Genomic DNA, 17,414 nt, shown 5'->3' on the forward strand with positions numbered 1-17,414 from the left:
GTGTGTGAGAAGACAAGACATACCACCTCCCACAGTAAATGCCAGAAGCCCTCACCTTGAGCGTGCCAATGTCCTCAGTCCGCACCACAAACTCATCTCTCTCCCGGAAGATGCCCTCGCCGCCACTCTCGCTGTCCTCCTCCTCGCTCTCCCCAGCGATGGCCGCATTGTCCTGCTTTTTGGCCAGGTGCAGAGAGGTGATCTTGGGGGCTGGCGCATCCTCAGGGGTGGGGGGTGAGGGTGGGGAAGAGGAGGGTGAGGAGGAAGGCTGGGCCAACTCTGGAGCATCCGAAAGGGGAGGGGAAGAGGAGGGAGGGGGGGTAGTGGAGGGGGGCATTGCAGGGGAAGGGGAGGGTGGAGAGGGCAGGGCTGGGGGAGAGGAGCTGGGGGGAGGAGAGGAGGAGGGGTTGTGGGTTTGTTTGGGGGATGGCTCCTGCTGCTCCTCTTCATCATCCTCATGCTGGAAGGGCAGAGGGGAGGGTGGGGAGAGGGGTGGGGGAGATTGGGGGGAGGGGGAGGAAGAAGTGAGAGGGGACGGGGAGAGGGATGGGGGCGAGGGGAGTACGGGGGCGAGGGGAGGCCCGGATGGAGAATCTGTGTGGGGGGTTCAGAGTATATTACATCTTTGGAAATGAACAACTGTTTGTCAGACCATTTCAGAATATCTGAGATTGTAGGCTACTCACCTTCCACTTTAGGAGCATCCAGCATCTCAAACTCAGGCTCTCTCTCCTCCTCCTCTTCCCTCTCCTCTACCTCTTTCTCCACACCCCTGCACTCTACATTCAGGTCTTCCTCTACCCTCTCTTCTTTCTCCATCTCCTCCTCTTTCTCCATCTCCTCTTGTCGTTCATCCTCTCCGTCCATCCCTTTCAGTCCTTCCTGTTCTGGGGGCGGTGTATTTGGCTGTGTGTTGGCCTGTGTGTTGTGTAGTTGCATTTGTGTCTCTACGTCATCGTCCTGCTCCTCCAGATCGGCTACGTCCTCCTGCATTTGGGCCAATGGCGGCGGCGTTGGTGGCAGCGATGGGCTCTGGGGCGGAGATGGGCTGGGTGGGAGCGGGGCCACGGCTGCAGCCAGCGAATGGGGCGTGTCATAAAGGGCAGATATGGCCGAGGAGATGCTCTTCTGCAGGTCCTGGTTCTTACTGACAGAGTCCTCCTCCTCCTCGTCGGAGGAGAAGGATGGCAGCGTCTCCAGGTTCCTCTTCAGCTCGTCGTCCAGACGCTTACAGGGGCTCAGCCCGTCCTCGCCCTCGCTACTGTCCCCAAACGGAGGGGGTGGAGGAGGGGGAGGTGGAGGCGGGGACAGGATCCTACCCTTCAGGGAGGAAGAGTCTGTGGTTTCAGCTCCTTCCACTGGCCCTCCTAGGTCTTGTGGTCCACCAGGTCCAGATTCAGGCTGCTTCTTCCCCGTCTTGAGGAAGTCCAGGAAGGAGGCCATGAAATTAGACTTCAGCTCCGGGGGCTTGTCCTCCGTCTAAGAGGGGGGAAGAGAGGAGATAAGGAGAGGAGAAAAGAGAGGGGAGAGGAAAGGTGAGGTGCAGATAAGACCGGGGAGGAAAGAAATAAGAAAATTAATAGCAGGAGAAATAATGAGAAATGGGTGTGAATGGGAAGTGAAAAAAAGGGTATATAGGAGGGTGATTTGTATATATTATAATAAAGCTGGGACAGAAACCAATGTTAAAATCTCCCTAAATGCTATATAACTGTATTTTTCCATGCTTCGTGTTGGGGTGTACCTTTAGAAACCTCTCTCTTCCTCTGAATAGAGGTAGTTCACCTTACAAACAGCAGGGGGGGTCTGAGGGTGGTAAGAAAATATAATTGGGTAACCATGGCAACAGCTACCCTGGCAACAGCCTTCTCTCTCCTCTTTCCCTTTCTCTCTGTTTTATTGTCAGTCAGAGAGGCTGGCTGTCAATCACCTCAGACTCACGTCTCCGCTCCGCCCTCTATAGGCTGCCGATATGCACGCACACACACACACACACACACACAGCATTACACAGCCTCACAAACACAGCTCTATGTTGACACACACACACAGCCTCACATACACACAGCCTCACATACACACAGCTCTAATGCATCTTCAAAGCACAGCCAAATAGCGAGGTCATCCGTTTTGGCTGTCCTGACCTTTTTTCTTTTTTTTTTTTTAAATCACTTTGGGACATTTTTCCGATGTAAGTGGTATCCCTCTGGGCACACTGCGTCATTTCAACGTGGATAATTGGCTAATATTTGGTCAATGAGATTACAACCTCTATTCACACACTCAAAAAAAAAAAAAAAAAAAAAAAGTTTGTTGAATTGCCAATGTGTTATCACTATGCTTTCAACCATCTAAAAGCACAACCAAATTCCAAAATAAAAAACGGTCTGATTTTTGGTTTAGTTAACCCAAATACCTATCACCGCGCTTTCAACCATATAAAATGCACAGCAAAGTTCAAATGGGAATACAAAGTCAGATATTTGGTTTATTTATACAATTGTGATATCACTGTGGTTCCTCTAACAGCAAAAACAAATGACCTAGATTGCAGTTGAGATTACATTCAAAGTACATAGTGCAAGTGCTCAATGCCATTTGAGATTCTGCTGAGATTATTACAGCAATCTCCACAGACCTGCAATGACCTATGCATGCCACCTTAAACATGCACACTTTATATGACTACATAAGAAGAAATGTATAGTTACAGTAACCTCAATCTGGCCATGGATGGAATGATAGCAACGGTGACTATTTCGTTTTTAAGTGGAGATCTCTCAACAATCACTCACAATAGCACATTGTTAATAGTCAGCGACAAATAGCTGGGCTTTGTTAAAACTTTGGATGGGAGGGTAGCTGTAGCTAGATCAATTCTCCAGTAGGAGGTGCTGCCCAGTCTATTGTTTTTGTTTCTTCTGACAGTGGATATAACAGTGATAATCTGACATTGTTTTAAAGTTACAAATTCAACATACGGTTTGTCTATGTTGAAATGTGGTTACCATGATGACATACTCCTGTGGTTGATAACCTCAAAACAATAGTTTTTCCATGTAGACTCCACGTCACAATACGTTGACAAATGACGCTGAAACAACGTTGATTCAACCAGCTTGTACCCAGTGGGATATTTATAAGTACAAAACTAAACTGATAACACTTGTATCTTATGTTCAGAACATTTGATTGTTCATTCATTGGTGTTTCACAGTTTCATTATCCTTATACAGTACATATGTTTTGGCTCTGTACTCCAGCACTTTGGATTTGAAATGATACAATGACTATGAGGTTAAAGTGCAGACTGTCAGCTTTAATTTGAGGGTATTTTGTTTCATTTATATTTTGTGCCCAATAGAAATAAATGGTAAAGAATGTATTCTGTCATTTTGGAGTCACTTGTATTGTAAATAAGAATAGAATATGTTTCTAAACACTTCTACATGAATGTCGATGCTACCATGATTACGGATAGTCCTGAATGAATAATGATGAGTGAGAAAGTTAGATGCACAAATATCATACCCCCCCCCCCAAAAAAACGAACCTCCCTTGTTATTTTAATGGTGAGAGGTTAGCATGTCTTGGGGGTATAATATTTGTGCGTCTGTAACTTTCTCACTTATCATTACTCACAATTCATTCAGCACTATCCGTAATAATAGCAGCATCCATAATAACGTAGAATTGTTTCGAAACATATTCTATTCTTACTTGTATTTACAATAAAAGTGACTCCAAAACGACGCAATGCATTATTTACCATTCATACCTATTCGGCACAAAATAATCTGAAACAACAAAAAACAAACAGCAAATGCATCCAACAAATTTCTTGAGTCCCAAGCTTGATGTACACATTGCGTGCTAGGACTATGGGACCAAATACTAATCTCTTGACTACTTTAACACACAAGTGAATCTGTCCCAATACTTTTAGTCCCCTAAAGGGGGGACTATGTACAAAAAGTGCTGTAAATTCTAAATGGTTCACCCGATATGGATGAATACCCTCAAATTAAAGCTGATTGTCTGCACTTCATAGTCTCATATTCATTGTATCATTTCAAATCCAAAGTGCTGGAGTACAGAGTCAAAATAAATGTGTGTAACTGTGTGTATAGCTTTGGAGCTCACTGTATATTGTTATATACAACCCAGGTATTTCAGCAGTGCATTGTACACTTCACTATAATTCCAAATGGTAGCACAGAGTGACTCTTTCTACTTTGTCCTATTGAAGCACACTGGCTGATGGAATATGATGATGTAGTATTTACAGCCACATCCATATATATGATTTGGTTTTACCTTCCAACGTAAATTTATGTCAATTTGATACATTTATGGAGGGGAAAATATAGAAATGTAGTGTTCAGAAGTTATGAAACTATATACGTTACAGTAAGCAATCTTTTGGTTCAGTAGTTATGTTTGGAGCACTTCGATTAAGTGATAGTTGTAAAAAATGACAAGAAAATCATTATCTAAAGGCAAGTGAACATTGCATTTTGAAAACCAGATACTTAGATTGAATGTGTCCAAATTGAAAGACCGATTTGGTGCGGTGAGCAAGTGACTTTGTGAAGGTCTTTGTTGTACTCAGTCAATCAAAAATGCCTCGTTGTGAAAATGACCCACATACTTGTGAAAATTGCACCAAAATGTTTAAAACAAAACTAACACACACCAATGTGTTCTCTTTTGTCTTTCCCCGACTTCAAATATCACTTGTGGAGCCTTATGACCCTCTATCTTATTCGCCCCACTAACCACAAACTCGTAACTGCACACATATGCTCTCCTCTGGATGTTCGTGTTCTAGTCAACGTTAGCCCACCACTGTTCTGACTGAGGTAGAGCCTACCCTGCAGCCTTCTTGCCTGGCGAGTTACCCAGCGCTGAAGGGATCTCTGAGTTATATGACTTGTGAAATATGAGTCATGAATTATAGATGATACTGTGAGTTATTAGGAGGTGTAGCTCGGGACGGATTGAGGTTTCTCACCGTGTTGGAGAGCTTCTGCATGGCAGCCCAGGCCTCTGGGGTCAGCTGCTCATCCATGTCCCTCTCCCACGTCATCTGTGGCGGCCACAAAGCAAAGACATTCATCATATGTTCAAAAAACGACACCCCTTATTCAATTAAAAGCCGTGTCCGGCCCGCTTGTTTCATAGGGGGTAACATTTACATTTCTGGCATATCTGCACTGCTGTGCGCTACAAGAGAGGTTTAATTAATGATTCAATTGATGACTGATGAATTGATTGATTGACTTTGCATTGTTGTCTAGTTGAGGTTATATTCCATGTTCTATAGAGTGATGTGAGGAAACCGGTCGCCACTGTTTTGGCTGTTCAACCCGCTTCAATCAATATGGACATCTGAACACACTTGAATAAGACAAAACAACAGTCTTTGTTGCACCCCTGTGAAAATGTTATCTCTCATCAATTAAACTTACTGCATTATGTTAAAAAGGCATTACAGTCAATTGATACCAGTATATTTTTGTAATTACAACCGCTTTACAATGAGTAAAAGGCAAGTGATGAGAGTTAGGGAGGGATTGAATTAGATGGGGGATTCCGCTCTTCACCCCCCCTACCCCTGCAAATCGCACAGAAATCTACACTGTTCATTCCATTGGCCACTTTCCTGTGTCCACACTCTCCCTGTTGCTGAGGCAACAGCCGGCATTTTACTTTTACCATGACCAACCAGCAGACATCAACAGATGGAATCCAGAACATCAAACTCACACAAAAAGACTCCATCTTATCTATCTCTAGCCCAACATAGGAAATACATTCAACCCACCCCCCCCCCCCCACAATACCATACATGGCTGGCAGCTGTTACACTAACGCTCAGACTACAATCACATATTGATAGAGGATGAGGTGACTAAGTGCTTTGAGCACCTGGAAAAGGGCAGTGTACAATCTTAATGACTTCCTATGAGATTTCCGACCATTATTATACAAATAACGAATATAAATATACAGTGCCTTCAGAAAGTATTCACACCCCTTGACATTTTGTTGTGTTACAGTCTGAATTTAAAATTGATTCAATTGAGATGTTGTGTCACTGGCTTACAAACAATAACCCATAATGTCAAAGTGGAATTGTGTTTTTCGAAGTGTTTACAAATTAATAGTCAATAAGTATTTAAACTCGTTGTTATGTCAAGCCTAAATACTGCAAGTTCAGGACTACAAATGTGCTCTAAAAGTCACATAAAAAGTTGCATGTACTCACTCTGTGAAATAATAGTGTTTAACATGATTTGGAATGACCTCATCTTTGTACCCCACACATACAATTATCTGTAAGGTCCCTCAGTCGAGCAGTGAATTTCAAACACAGATTCAACCACAAAGACCAGGGAGGTTTTCCAATGCCTCGCAAAGAAGGGCACCTATTGGTAGATGGGTCAAAATAAAATAAAAAGAAAGCAGACATTGAATATTCCTTTGAGCATAGTGAAGTTATTAATTACACTTTGGATGGTGTATCAATACACCCAGTCACTAAAAAGATACAGGCATCCTTCCTAACTCAGTTGCCAGAGAGGAAGGAAACCGCTCAGGGATTTCACCATGAGGCCAATGGTGACTTTAATGACTTTAAAACAGTTACAGAGTTTAGTGGCTGTGATAGGAGAAAACTGAGGATGGATCAACAACATTGTAGTTACTCCACAATACTAACTTAAATGACAGAGTGAAAAACAGGAAGCATGTACGTAATAAAAATATTCCAAAACATGCATCCTGTTTGCAATAAGGCATTAAAGTAAAACTGCTAAAAATGTGTCAAAGAAATTAACTTTATGTCCTGAATACAAAGCGTTATGTTTGGGGAAAATCCAACAACACATCACTGAGTACCACTCTTCATATTTTCAAATATAGTGGTGGCTGCATTATGTTATGGGTATGCTTGTCATCGGCTAAAGATTTCTTGGGGATATAAATAAACGGAATAGAGCAAAATACAGGCAAAATCCTAGAGGATAACATGGTTCAGTCTGCTTTCCAACAGACACTGAGAGACAAATTAACCTCTCAGCAGGAGAATAACCTAAAACACAAGGTCAAATCTACACTGGAGCTGCTTACCAAGAAGACACAATGTTCCTGAGTGGCCGAGTTACAGTTTCGACTTAAATTGGCTTGAAAATATAGCAATTCTTGAAAATGTCTGTCTTTCCCAGAAAGACCCACAGCTGTAATCGTTGCCAAAGGTGATTCTAACATATACTGACTCAGGGGTATAAATACCTAATATAAATGAGATATTTCTGTATTTCATTTTCAATACATTTGCAAACATTTCTAAAAACATGTTTTCACTTTGTCATTATGGGATATTGTGTGTAGATGGGTGAGATTGAAAAAAATATTTAATCCATTCTGAATTCAGGCTGTAACACAACAAAATGTGGAATAAGGGGCATGAATATTTTCTGAAGGCACTGTAAATATTGAATACTATATATGCTGAATTTAAATCATATAAAGTCAGATGTAGATTAAAAACATACTCATTATCACATCTGGCAGATGTCCAAGTTCTTTTTTGGGCCTAGTTGTTCATATCAGACATATTTCAGTTTTCTTTGCAAAATTTTGTCAGTTTTAATTTCCCCTCAGAAAGAGAGACAAGTGATCCCTCCCTCCCAAGCTGGTGTGTATAATGTGACAGGAAAGAGGAGAAAACTCTCAGATTTGGTCACACACCAGAGAGTCAATCCCCCAAAACACACTTCAAATACCTTTGTCGTTCTCAGAGACGAATCCCAAATTCACCACTTTGAAGTGAGAAGCTCTGCCGAACATGAATAATTTAAAATGATATCAGGTACACCCACTAATGAGAAGGAATCTCTTTCGAAACCTCAAGAACTGTAGCTACAGTGCATAACAACAAATCAACAGTGAAGTACTGACCAGGGAGTTCAGTAGAAAAATATAAAAATAAACATTATTGCTGATGAAATATATTTAAAAAAAATCTTGGTTATTTTGTCAAATCAAAGCAATGCATCACTACTGATTCTCTGAAACGATCCCTTAGTGTCCTATAGAGAGAGGCCTACCTATTACCCTTGCCCAAGGATGTACATGTAGTGGTAAATAAGTTTGGATAAAGCTGAACACTGGTCAAAATGACAGATAGTGAGTGACGTAAAAATTTACGCAAACAATAACGTAATAGGTACGATTTACCAAATTAAAAAACAGCAGGTAGAATCCAAAAAAGACAAAGGCAGATGCACTCACCTCCTGGGCTTGAGCTTTCTGCTTCATCTTCTCCTGGCTCCTGGTGATGTTCATGTCCATCCCAGCGGTGGTTCCTGGACTCAGGCCCAGGGAAGGGGCCGAGCCCACTGACCCGTCAGAGAGAACCGGGTCGGTGCTGGACAGGGAGTCTGTCCTTAGCAAGGAGTCCGAGGGAGACATAGAGGGGATAGGCAGCTTGATCTGAGAGATGTAAAGAGGGGATGGAGGAGAGTGATGGGTATAGGGAAAAGAGGAAAAGAGAGAAGGAAGAATGAGGGTATTAGGGGTATGGTGAGGGAAAAAGAAAGGGATAGTTGAAGTGAGGGGGATATAGGAAGAGAAAACGCAGAGAGAAAGAGTTAGTGGGGTAAGAGAGGAAATAACACAACTGATTATTTACAGTGCCTTCAGAAAGGATTCACACCCCTTGACTTTTTAAAATGTTGTTGTGTTACAGGCTGAACTTAAAATGGATTAAATTGAGATGTTGTGTCGCTGGCCTACAGACAATATCCCATAAAGTCCAAGTGGAATTGTGTTTTTGTACATATTTACATATTAATAAAAAATGAAAAGCTGAAATGTCTTGAGTCAATAAATATTCAACCCCTTTGTTAAGGCAAGCCTAAATTAGTTCAGGAGTAAAAATGTGCTTAACAAGTCACACAAGTCACATAATAAGTTGCATGGACACAACACATCACTGAGTACCACTCTTCCTATTTTCAAGCATGGTGGTGGCTGCATCATGTTATGGGTATGTTTGTCATCGACAAGCACTTGGAGTTTTTTGAGGGATAAAAATAAACGGAATAGGGCTAAGCACAGAGGAAAACCTGGTTCGGTCTGCTTTCCAACAGACATTGGGAGACAAATTCACCTTTCAGCAGGACAATAACCTAAAACACAAGGCCAAATATTTCCTGGTTACTTACCAAAAAGACATTGAATGTTCCTGAGTGGCCTAGTTACAGTTGACTTAAATCGACGTGAAAATCTATGGCAAGACTTGGAAATGGCTGTCTAGCAATGATCAACAACCAATTTGACAGAGCTTGAAGAATAATTTTTTTTTTTTTTTTTTAATTGTACAATCCAGATGTGCAAAGCTCTTAGAGACTTTCCCCAAAAAACTCAGTTGTAATCTTTGCCAAATGTGGTTCTAACAGGTATTGACTCAGCGGTGTGAATAGTTATGTAAATTAGATGTGTCTGTATTTCCTTTTCAATACATTTGCTAAGATTTCTAAAAACATGTTTTCACTTTGTCATTATGGGGTATTGTGTGTAGAATTCAGGCTGTAACACACAAAATAAGGTGTAAGTCAAGGGGTATGAATACTTTCTGAAGGCACTGTAAGCTTTACGGAGTCCATACAACTCGCTATCTAAACATGATATCACTCTGCTCATGTCTCCCTTACCTTGATAGGCTTGAAAGGTTTCTGGTGCTGTGGATGCTCTTGATGAAGGTGTTGTAGGTGCTGCTGCTGTTGAGGTTGTATATTTTGCTGCTGTTGGAGGTGATGGTGTTGGTGCTGCTGTTGTTGAAAGTGCTGTTGTTGGTGGAACTGCTGCTTCTGTTGTTGTTGTTGTTGATATTGGAGGTCGGGTACTTTGTTCATTTCTTGGTGCATCTCTGTCATCCCTTCCTCCTTCCTGCCACGCCCCCTACCCCGCCCACGACCCCTGCGGGTCTCCCCGCCTACATTTCCCATCAGCCCCCTACAGTAGGGCGGCTCCGGGAGCGGGCGGATGCGAGGGCGCCCTCTGGGCCGAGGCGGCCCTTCACGTTTGGGTTTGGTCGGTTTCCTGCCCCTCTTCTTGGGCCCGTCGTGGGGTAGGAGCTGGGGAGGGGGTCCAAGGGAGGGGTAGCCGGACGGGTGGCAGAAGTCCAGGTCGCCCATCAGAGGGCTGAGGGAGCCCACCCCCGAGGCCCCTCCTCCTCCAGCCTTCCTGCAGCTGGACACCAGGTCGGGGAGGAGGTCAGGGAGCCGCCGGCTGTTCAGGCGGATGTCAGCGGGAACATCAGCCTTGTCCTCGTCATCCTCGAACTCATACTCCTGGGCGTAGTTCTTCTTGGCCTGCGGCTGCGGGTCGCGGCGCTGCTTCAGCAGGTGGAAGGAGCTGGTCTTCAGCAGCTTCTTGGGTCGGGAGGAGCAGAAGATGGGCGACGTCAGCCCAGCCAGACCAGACCCTCCACCCACGCCCGTACCCCCAATCATCTTGTTGGCGGAGCCGTCCCCAGGAACTCCCCCTGGAACCCCCAAGCCAAGGCCTGGGGTCTGGGACTGGATGAGGCCGAGCTGCTCTGTGTTCACAGTGGAGGGGAGCTCATGGGTTTTCAGGGAGTCCAGGTCCAGATGCATGGTGCTGTTTTCTGTTTCCGTGAGGCTGTGGCAGTACCCATACCCCTGGTCGCCATGGTGACCCATCATGTCATAGCCACCTCCTCCATCACTGGTTTTGACGTCCTCCATGCTGTCTGGTCCCTGTCCACGTGCCTCAGACATACCTTCCTGCACCCCTTGGCCTGCCCCGGGACCCCCGGCGCAGCTCGACTTGGAGTAGTCGTCAGAGCAGAACATATCCTCCATGCCGGGGAAGAAGGAGCGATCCTCATCCTGTAAGAGGGAGTCTGGGAAACAGATGGAGGTCAGAGGCACAAACCTTTGCTGCTGCTGCTGGCCTTGGTTCTGGCCCGCTTTCCCCACGGGGCTCACAGTGTCAAACTGGTGCTCTTTGAGCTGGTCCAACTGGGATTGACAGAGCTGAGGCTCCTGGTCCCTCTGATGGGGCGGAGGCTGTTGCTGCTGGGGCCCTGCGTTGGTTGCCAGGTGGTGGGAGTGGGGGTGGGCATGGGTGTGCGGGAGGGGGTGGTGCGGGTGGGGCTGCTGTTGGTGATGGACGTGGGGGTGGTGTGGGTTGAGGTGGTGCAGGTGGGAGGGCGTGGTTATTCCCAGGTCTGGCTCGGAGAGGAAGTCGTGAAGCTTGGAGGCAGTTTGTTGGGAGTGGTGATGAGACGGCAGCCTGTGCTGCTGCTGTTGTTGCCTGTGTCCGTCACCACTGCCCCCATCTCCTCCCCCCACCCCACTTCTCTCCACGGCCCCTCCACTGTCTCTGCTATTGGCACGGGACAGGGTGCGCTCCAGCATGTCCAGCGGAGAAACCGAGTTCTGGCTGGCCTGGCCGTAGTGGGCCTCCATAGCCTGGGACTGGAGTTGGAGCTGCAGCTGGGATTGAGACTGGGGCTGGGGATCCACCCCCGCTTGTCCCCCAGGCTCTGCCTCTCCACCTGCCCCCATCATGGCCTGCTGACTCATGGAGTGCTGCTGCTGCTGAGAAGCAGCTTGCTGGGTGTCCATCTTGTTGTGGGTAGTGTGGGACAGAACAGACTGGAGCATGTGGGCAGAGGGAGGCTGCTGGGGCTGGTTTGGAGGGGAGTCCATGAGGGAAAGGGAGGGCTGGGACTGTCGAGGCTGCTGCTGCAGTTCGGGTGTCTTCCGCAGGTATGGCAGCTCGGACGAGTCGGGAGGCTTTTTGAGCTCCATGTGAGGGTGGCCATGGGAGTGGGGGTGGGCGTGTCGGGAGTGCTGGGTGTGTTGGGGGTGTGAGGGGGCCTGCGAGGGATGGTGGGGGTGCTGGGAGTGAGGGTGTTGGGAGTAAGGGTCGCTCCTGCCGTAGTGCACCACTGAGCCGAGGGAGTCGTGTTGCTGCGGATAGGGGACGTGAGGGTTGGGGTGGGAGAGGGAGTCTGCCCCCCCTCTTCCTCCGCTGGCTCCTGCTCCAGACAGCCCTCGTTCGTTCTTGGCCTGCTGCTGCTGTTTCTTCAGAGACATCTCCAACTGGCTCTCCAGGTCACCTCCGCTGACGTTACCTGCAGTACCGGGGACCGTGCTGTTGGTGGCGCTGTTGGTGCGGATGACACTCTGCAGGTGGTAGCGCTCCTCAGAGGCCTTACTAAGGTCGTAGGCCAGACCTTTGCCCCCATCCCTGGCCTGAGAGATGGACTGGGGCGGCTGCTGCTCGGGGTGGTGCTGGGACGGGAGGGGCGCAGGGCTCTGGGCATGCAGCAAGTGCTGGATCAGGAAGTCATCGTCATCGTCATCCTCCTCGTCTTGAGAGCGCTCCACTCCCAGCATGTCGCTGTCTGGCTTGGGCTTGGGGGGCGTGGGGTGGTAAGACTGAGGCTGGGGGCCTCGGGTGTCGGGGTAGCCCTGCGGAGAGGACAGGAAGGCAGGGGAGAGGACGGAGGAAAGGTATTTGTTCCCCCCGGCTCCCCCGGGGGACTGGGCAGGGCGGGCGGGAGCAGGAGAGTGCAGCCCAGGTCGAATGATGCCAGAGTTGCTGGAGGGAGAGTGGCTGGAGTCAGGGAGGTGGTACGAGCTGCCTCCCCCAGCTACACTGCTACCAACTGATCCTGCACCCCCACCTCCTGATCCACCAGCCCCGGACCCTGCCCCACTGCCGGCTGACCCTCCACCCCCCCCAGACCCCAGGAGGGCAGGGGAGTGCCTTGGGCCACCGTACCCCAACGAGGGACTGCCTGCTCCCCCGAGGGAGGTAGGCAGCGAGCCGTATCCTGAGTCCGTCCCGTAGACCACCTCGGCAGAGAAGGAGCGGCCTCCTGGCCCTAGTCCTCCATACCCTTTCCCAGAACTCCCAGGGCCAGAGGTCAGGTCCTGGGCCTGGGGGGAGCTGAAGCCCCCATAGGGCTGGTGAGAGGGGAGGTGTGAGGGAGGGGGCTGGCTGGGGGAGTACGACTGCTGCTGGGGAGGTGTCTGTCCAGGGAGGCCTGCGGTGGGCTTGACGGGGGCCACAGGGGACCCGTATGCTGACAGGCAGGGTTTAAGAGGAGGCTGCTGGGCCGGGGCAGAGGAGACTGGAGGGGGAGGTGGGGGAGGGGGCGCAGACTGAGTCGGGGGCTGCTGTCTGGATGGGGCTGACGAGGAGCTGGAGGAAGGGTTAGGGTTGGAGTTTGAGGAGGACGAGGAGGCTGAGGGTGGGGTGTGGGGGGTTCGAGACGACGAGGAGCCCGAGGAGGAGTAGCCGCTACTGGAGCTGGAGTTCTTAGCCCCCTTCCCTAGACCTCCACCTGATCCTGACGAGGAGGCGGCTGAGGAGGTGTACGGGGTCTGGATGATGGGGCGGTACACTTGGTCTGACCGGGGGGAGGGTTTGGGGTCTGCTGAAGGACTCTGCTCTCCCAGCGGACTGCAGGACACCCCTCCATGCCGGTGGTGGGAGATCTGCTGGTAACCCGATGCCCCACAGCTGAGGTAGTGCTGCAGGGGGTGGGGGGCTGAGGAGGAGAGCTGGGACTGAGCCGGAGAAGAGCGCTGGTAGTGCTTGATCACGCTGTCCTGCCGGGGGATGGCCCTTTCCTGTGGTGGCTGGGGCGGAGGGGGGGCGGGTGCCGATGAGAACACAGAGGCGTTGTACAACTGGGAGGACTGGTCCTGGAGCTGGGACGACAGCAGGTTAAACTGGGGAGGGGGTAGGTGGCGGCCTGAGGAGGAGGAGGAGGTTTGCGGCGGGCCTGTGGGGTCCTGCGACCCTCGGTAGGCGGCGCCCTGTGAGGAGAGTAAGCGGTCGAAGCCCAGGCTGGACTGCGAGGGCGTCTTGATGTGCAGCAGGGGGTCATGGGGGGACAGGAGGCCGTTGGACGTGGGGCTGAAGGTGGGGGAGTCCTGGAGGGAGAGCGAGGCGCCAGGGAAGGACCGCCCAGAGAAAGAGGCTGGGTGCTGGTAGGCCGAGAGGGAGGAGGAGGGGAAGGAGCCAGACCCAATGAAGAGCTCTGGCTGAGTGTGCATCGCTATGGGAAATGGAGATAGAAAGACAAGTAACAGATATTATTATAAATGTGCTGCTGTCCTTCATAACACTTAGAAAATGATGAACGCGACTCAGTTGAACTTGAACATGACTCAAGACTGGCTCCTGCACTCACCAGTCTGCCAGGAGGGTGTTCGGAACTGGGAGAGGAGGGAGGAGGCTGAGGGGGGTGGCTGCCGACCCTGGGACTCCAGTGCTGAAATCAGGTTCATGACAGATGGGTCTGGACCAGAGGGACTGGCATGGTGTAGCCCAGTATCAAACAGCCCAGACAAGCCTAGAGGACATAGACACAAAAGCATTTACTCAACCACACACATTTTTCTGTTTATAGTGACTCATCTAAACAACAGTCTAGTCGAAACAAAAACACTTTGATAGAGACAAAAATGTACATGCTCCCTGGCTGTGTGTATAGGATAGGACAATATTGTACTGTAATAACAGGTATTCTAACAGTCTATATGACAACCTTTTGGCATCATGCAGAGACCTCAATTTCACATTTGAATCAAGGTTCATATTAGCCCGGTCCCTTACCTAGACTCCGCCCAGCCCCCCATGCCCCGCCTTGTCCAGAGCTGCCAGGATGGTGATTGGTTGCGTAGCCCTGCAGAGGGTGGGGGGTGCCATAAGCCTGGCGATGGAGCAGCTCTGAGTCCGGATGGGAGGACCTAGAACTCCCATACACCAGGCTGAGGAAAGAAGGGAGGAAGGGGTGAGAAATCATTAATTCATGAAAAGTTCGATTATTCTTCTATTTCGGGGTTATCTAAATCGAGATCTGCAGTACAGCTGTTTTTCTTTTCTCTTTGCTAGATAATTGATTGATTCATGTAGCCTAATTGATTGGCCAGAGAGTCCACTCACTTAGTGTCTCAGGTCGGAATCAGTCTCTGATTATAGGGTGAGTGTATGTCATTTTGTCTCGGGCAGCATTGACTTTATATTTATTTTCAATCGTCAAATAGTCGTTCAATCAATCAATTATGAAAACCAGAAGTGCTGCGGACTTGATACATCCGAATTGGGATACTCATGTTGTATACCAGGGGTATTCAAATCTTACTCTACCGAAGTCCAGAGTACTGCTGGTTTTATTGTCAACCTGATTGCACCGACCTGATGTCCCAGGTCTAAATCAGTCCCTGATTACTAGGAGAAGAACAACAACAAAAAAGCAGTAAAACTGACTGAGGTCAAGATTTGAATTTGCAGGTTGTATACGAATAGTGAGGCATGAGAAGCATTGTGCATACAGGATATTACTGATAACCCATCATTGTCAATTAGGCCTAGATATGGCTATTTTCATAACACCTCCTGTTATCAAATCACAAAGAAATAGTTAATTTCCCAACCAAACCAACTGTAAACATCCAACAAAATGGTAGTAGTATGAGGGAATCAGCAAATGCAAGGTTTTCTGCATCGATAAAATCCTGTTCTAACCACAAAGCCTAAACAACAACAATGCATTCTAGTCCGGCTGACAGTGTCTCCCAGGCTTTGGTGATGGATTACCTTTCCAATCTACCTATACTCTCTTGTAGAATTGTTTACTTAGGTATACTCCATACTGTATAAGGTCAATATCGCCCTTTCCAGCCCACACCATAAAATATGAGTCTTACACTTTACACAGGGTAACCTAACACTCAAAATAAGGTATTGTTCATCAATACCAGCCTCTAAATAGAACTGGGAGCAAAGTTCACATGAAAGTCTGAATGAAAAGACAATTTTCAACAATCACTCCCACTTCCAATCACTTACTTGCACAGAGGGGAAAAACAACACCCAAACAGAGACAGTGTCCCAAATGGCCTGGTCAAAAGTAAGGCACTATGTAGGAATAGGGTGCCATTTGGGATGCAGTCAGTCTCAGAGAACAGAAAATCTCCATAGAGTCAAGAAATCAAAGTTTGGGCATTTTCATGAAGTCACCACACTACAGTGCAGTGTAGTCTCTACATTTAAATTATATTATTTGCTTCATTCATTAATGTGGAATACACTCAAAACTATTATGCAAAAAGACATTTATTATTAACTGTTTACTTATGAAGTCCTGTGGTTCTATTTTTGAACTGCCCGATAACCATGGCCTTTTATCAATTAGATGTGCTCACCTCCTGCGTCCTCTCTGCTCTGTCCTCTCTCGCCTCCTTTTGAAAAAGGCCAAAGGTAATTGAGTAGAGGCGGCAAGGAGATGGAAAGTGGACGAAAATGGCTTGTATGAAATGAGACTCTCCTTCTCCAATCGCACGTCATCAGGCAAATTAAGTTTACAGGGTGGAATCCGGAATCCCAAATTAAATGTATAAACTGACCAAAACGATTAAGCTAGTGCACAACCTTTTATCAATAAAAGGATAAGTATCATATTATTTTTAAACGTTTGCATGCTTTTTCGTAAAGGGGGTTTGGCAGATTTCAAAACTCTTCCATGAAGGACTCTGGTAGGATACACTTGTGCTTCTTCGCCAAAAGAAGGACATCAAGGAGGGAAGGACTGTATTCTGTTTGCCTGCTACAGAATTTACACACTCTTCGACCACTCATCGGTTTCCGGGTCACAGAGGAGAGAGGACGGAGGAGATAGGACAGTCTTTTGCTCCAACGAGAAAACCGGCATATCACCCTTTGGTTCTCTTCAGTGTAATGTGATGTTGATTGGCCACCACTCTGTCACCATTCAACCAATCATGTGACTGTGACTAGCCACCTTAGCTGATTGGAATTGCTGTTCCCCAGTCATGCATAGAAAGCTAGCAGCAGAGGCGAGCGGTTATGACTGGACAACAAAGTGATGAGGCGAGACCCATAGTGGTTTCATTGATAAAAGCGTGGTGACTGTCTGAGTGTGTCGGTCGCTGACTCCTCCTCCTCCTCTGCAGCCGTGCTAAGTTTAGCCACGGCTCGGTTAGCATACGCCACTATCTGACTCAGGAATCAGGGGTAATTTTCTCTGAATATGACACGTCAGTGTGTTCAGTATTCTTGAGTTTGACACATCCATATATTCTACTGAAATCTTCATAATATGTTAACAATAGAAATATTTTTGGCTAAATGCTAAAATATCAAACTGAACCCTAATCCCTAAACGTCGATTTCTATGTTTAAGAAATTGGTTCCATTGAAATGAATGGCTCTGGAACTAGACACTATATACTAGAACCAGACGCAGTCAGGTTCAGTACTTCCACTTTCCCAGAATATATGTACATTGAGAATTCAATGGGCTAAGCAAATAAATCAATAGTATGTATTTAGTT

The 17,414-nt window shown here is 47.5% G+C and overlaps 1 protein-coding gene across 1 annotated transcript in view; it reads right to left on the reverse strand.

Moving 5' to 3' along the window:
• The window catches only part of prr12b (proline rich 12b), a 29,602-nt gene that overhangs the window by 8,430 nt on the left and 3,758 nt on the right, over positions 1-17,414 (reverse strand). The window contains exons 2-8 of the mRNA XM_071356982.1: positions 14,674-14,828; positions 14,249-14,410; positions 9,723-14,113; positions 8,299-8,499; positions 5,015-5,089; positions 687-1,479; positions 56-594 (exon numbers count right to left, since the gene is read on the reverse strand). Coding sequence (XP_071213083.1) covers positions 56-594; positions 687-1,479; positions 5,015-5,089; positions 8,299-8,499; positions 9,723-14,113; positions 14,249-14,410; positions 14,674-14,828 — 6,316 coding nt within the window. The remainder of the gene's footprint in view (positions 1-55; positions 595-686; positions 1,480-5,014; positions 5,090-8,298; positions 8,500-9,722; positions 14,114-14,248; positions 14,411-14,673; positions 14,829-17,414) is intronic.

This window comes from Salvelinus alpinus, chromosome 1, assembly GCF_045679555.1.
Source record: "Salvelinus alpinus chromosome 1, SLU_Salpinus.1, whole genome shotgun sequence".
NCBI classification, from domain to species: Eukaryota; Metazoa; Chordata; class Actinopteri; order Salmoniformes; family Salmonidae; genus Salvelinus; species Salvelinus alpinus.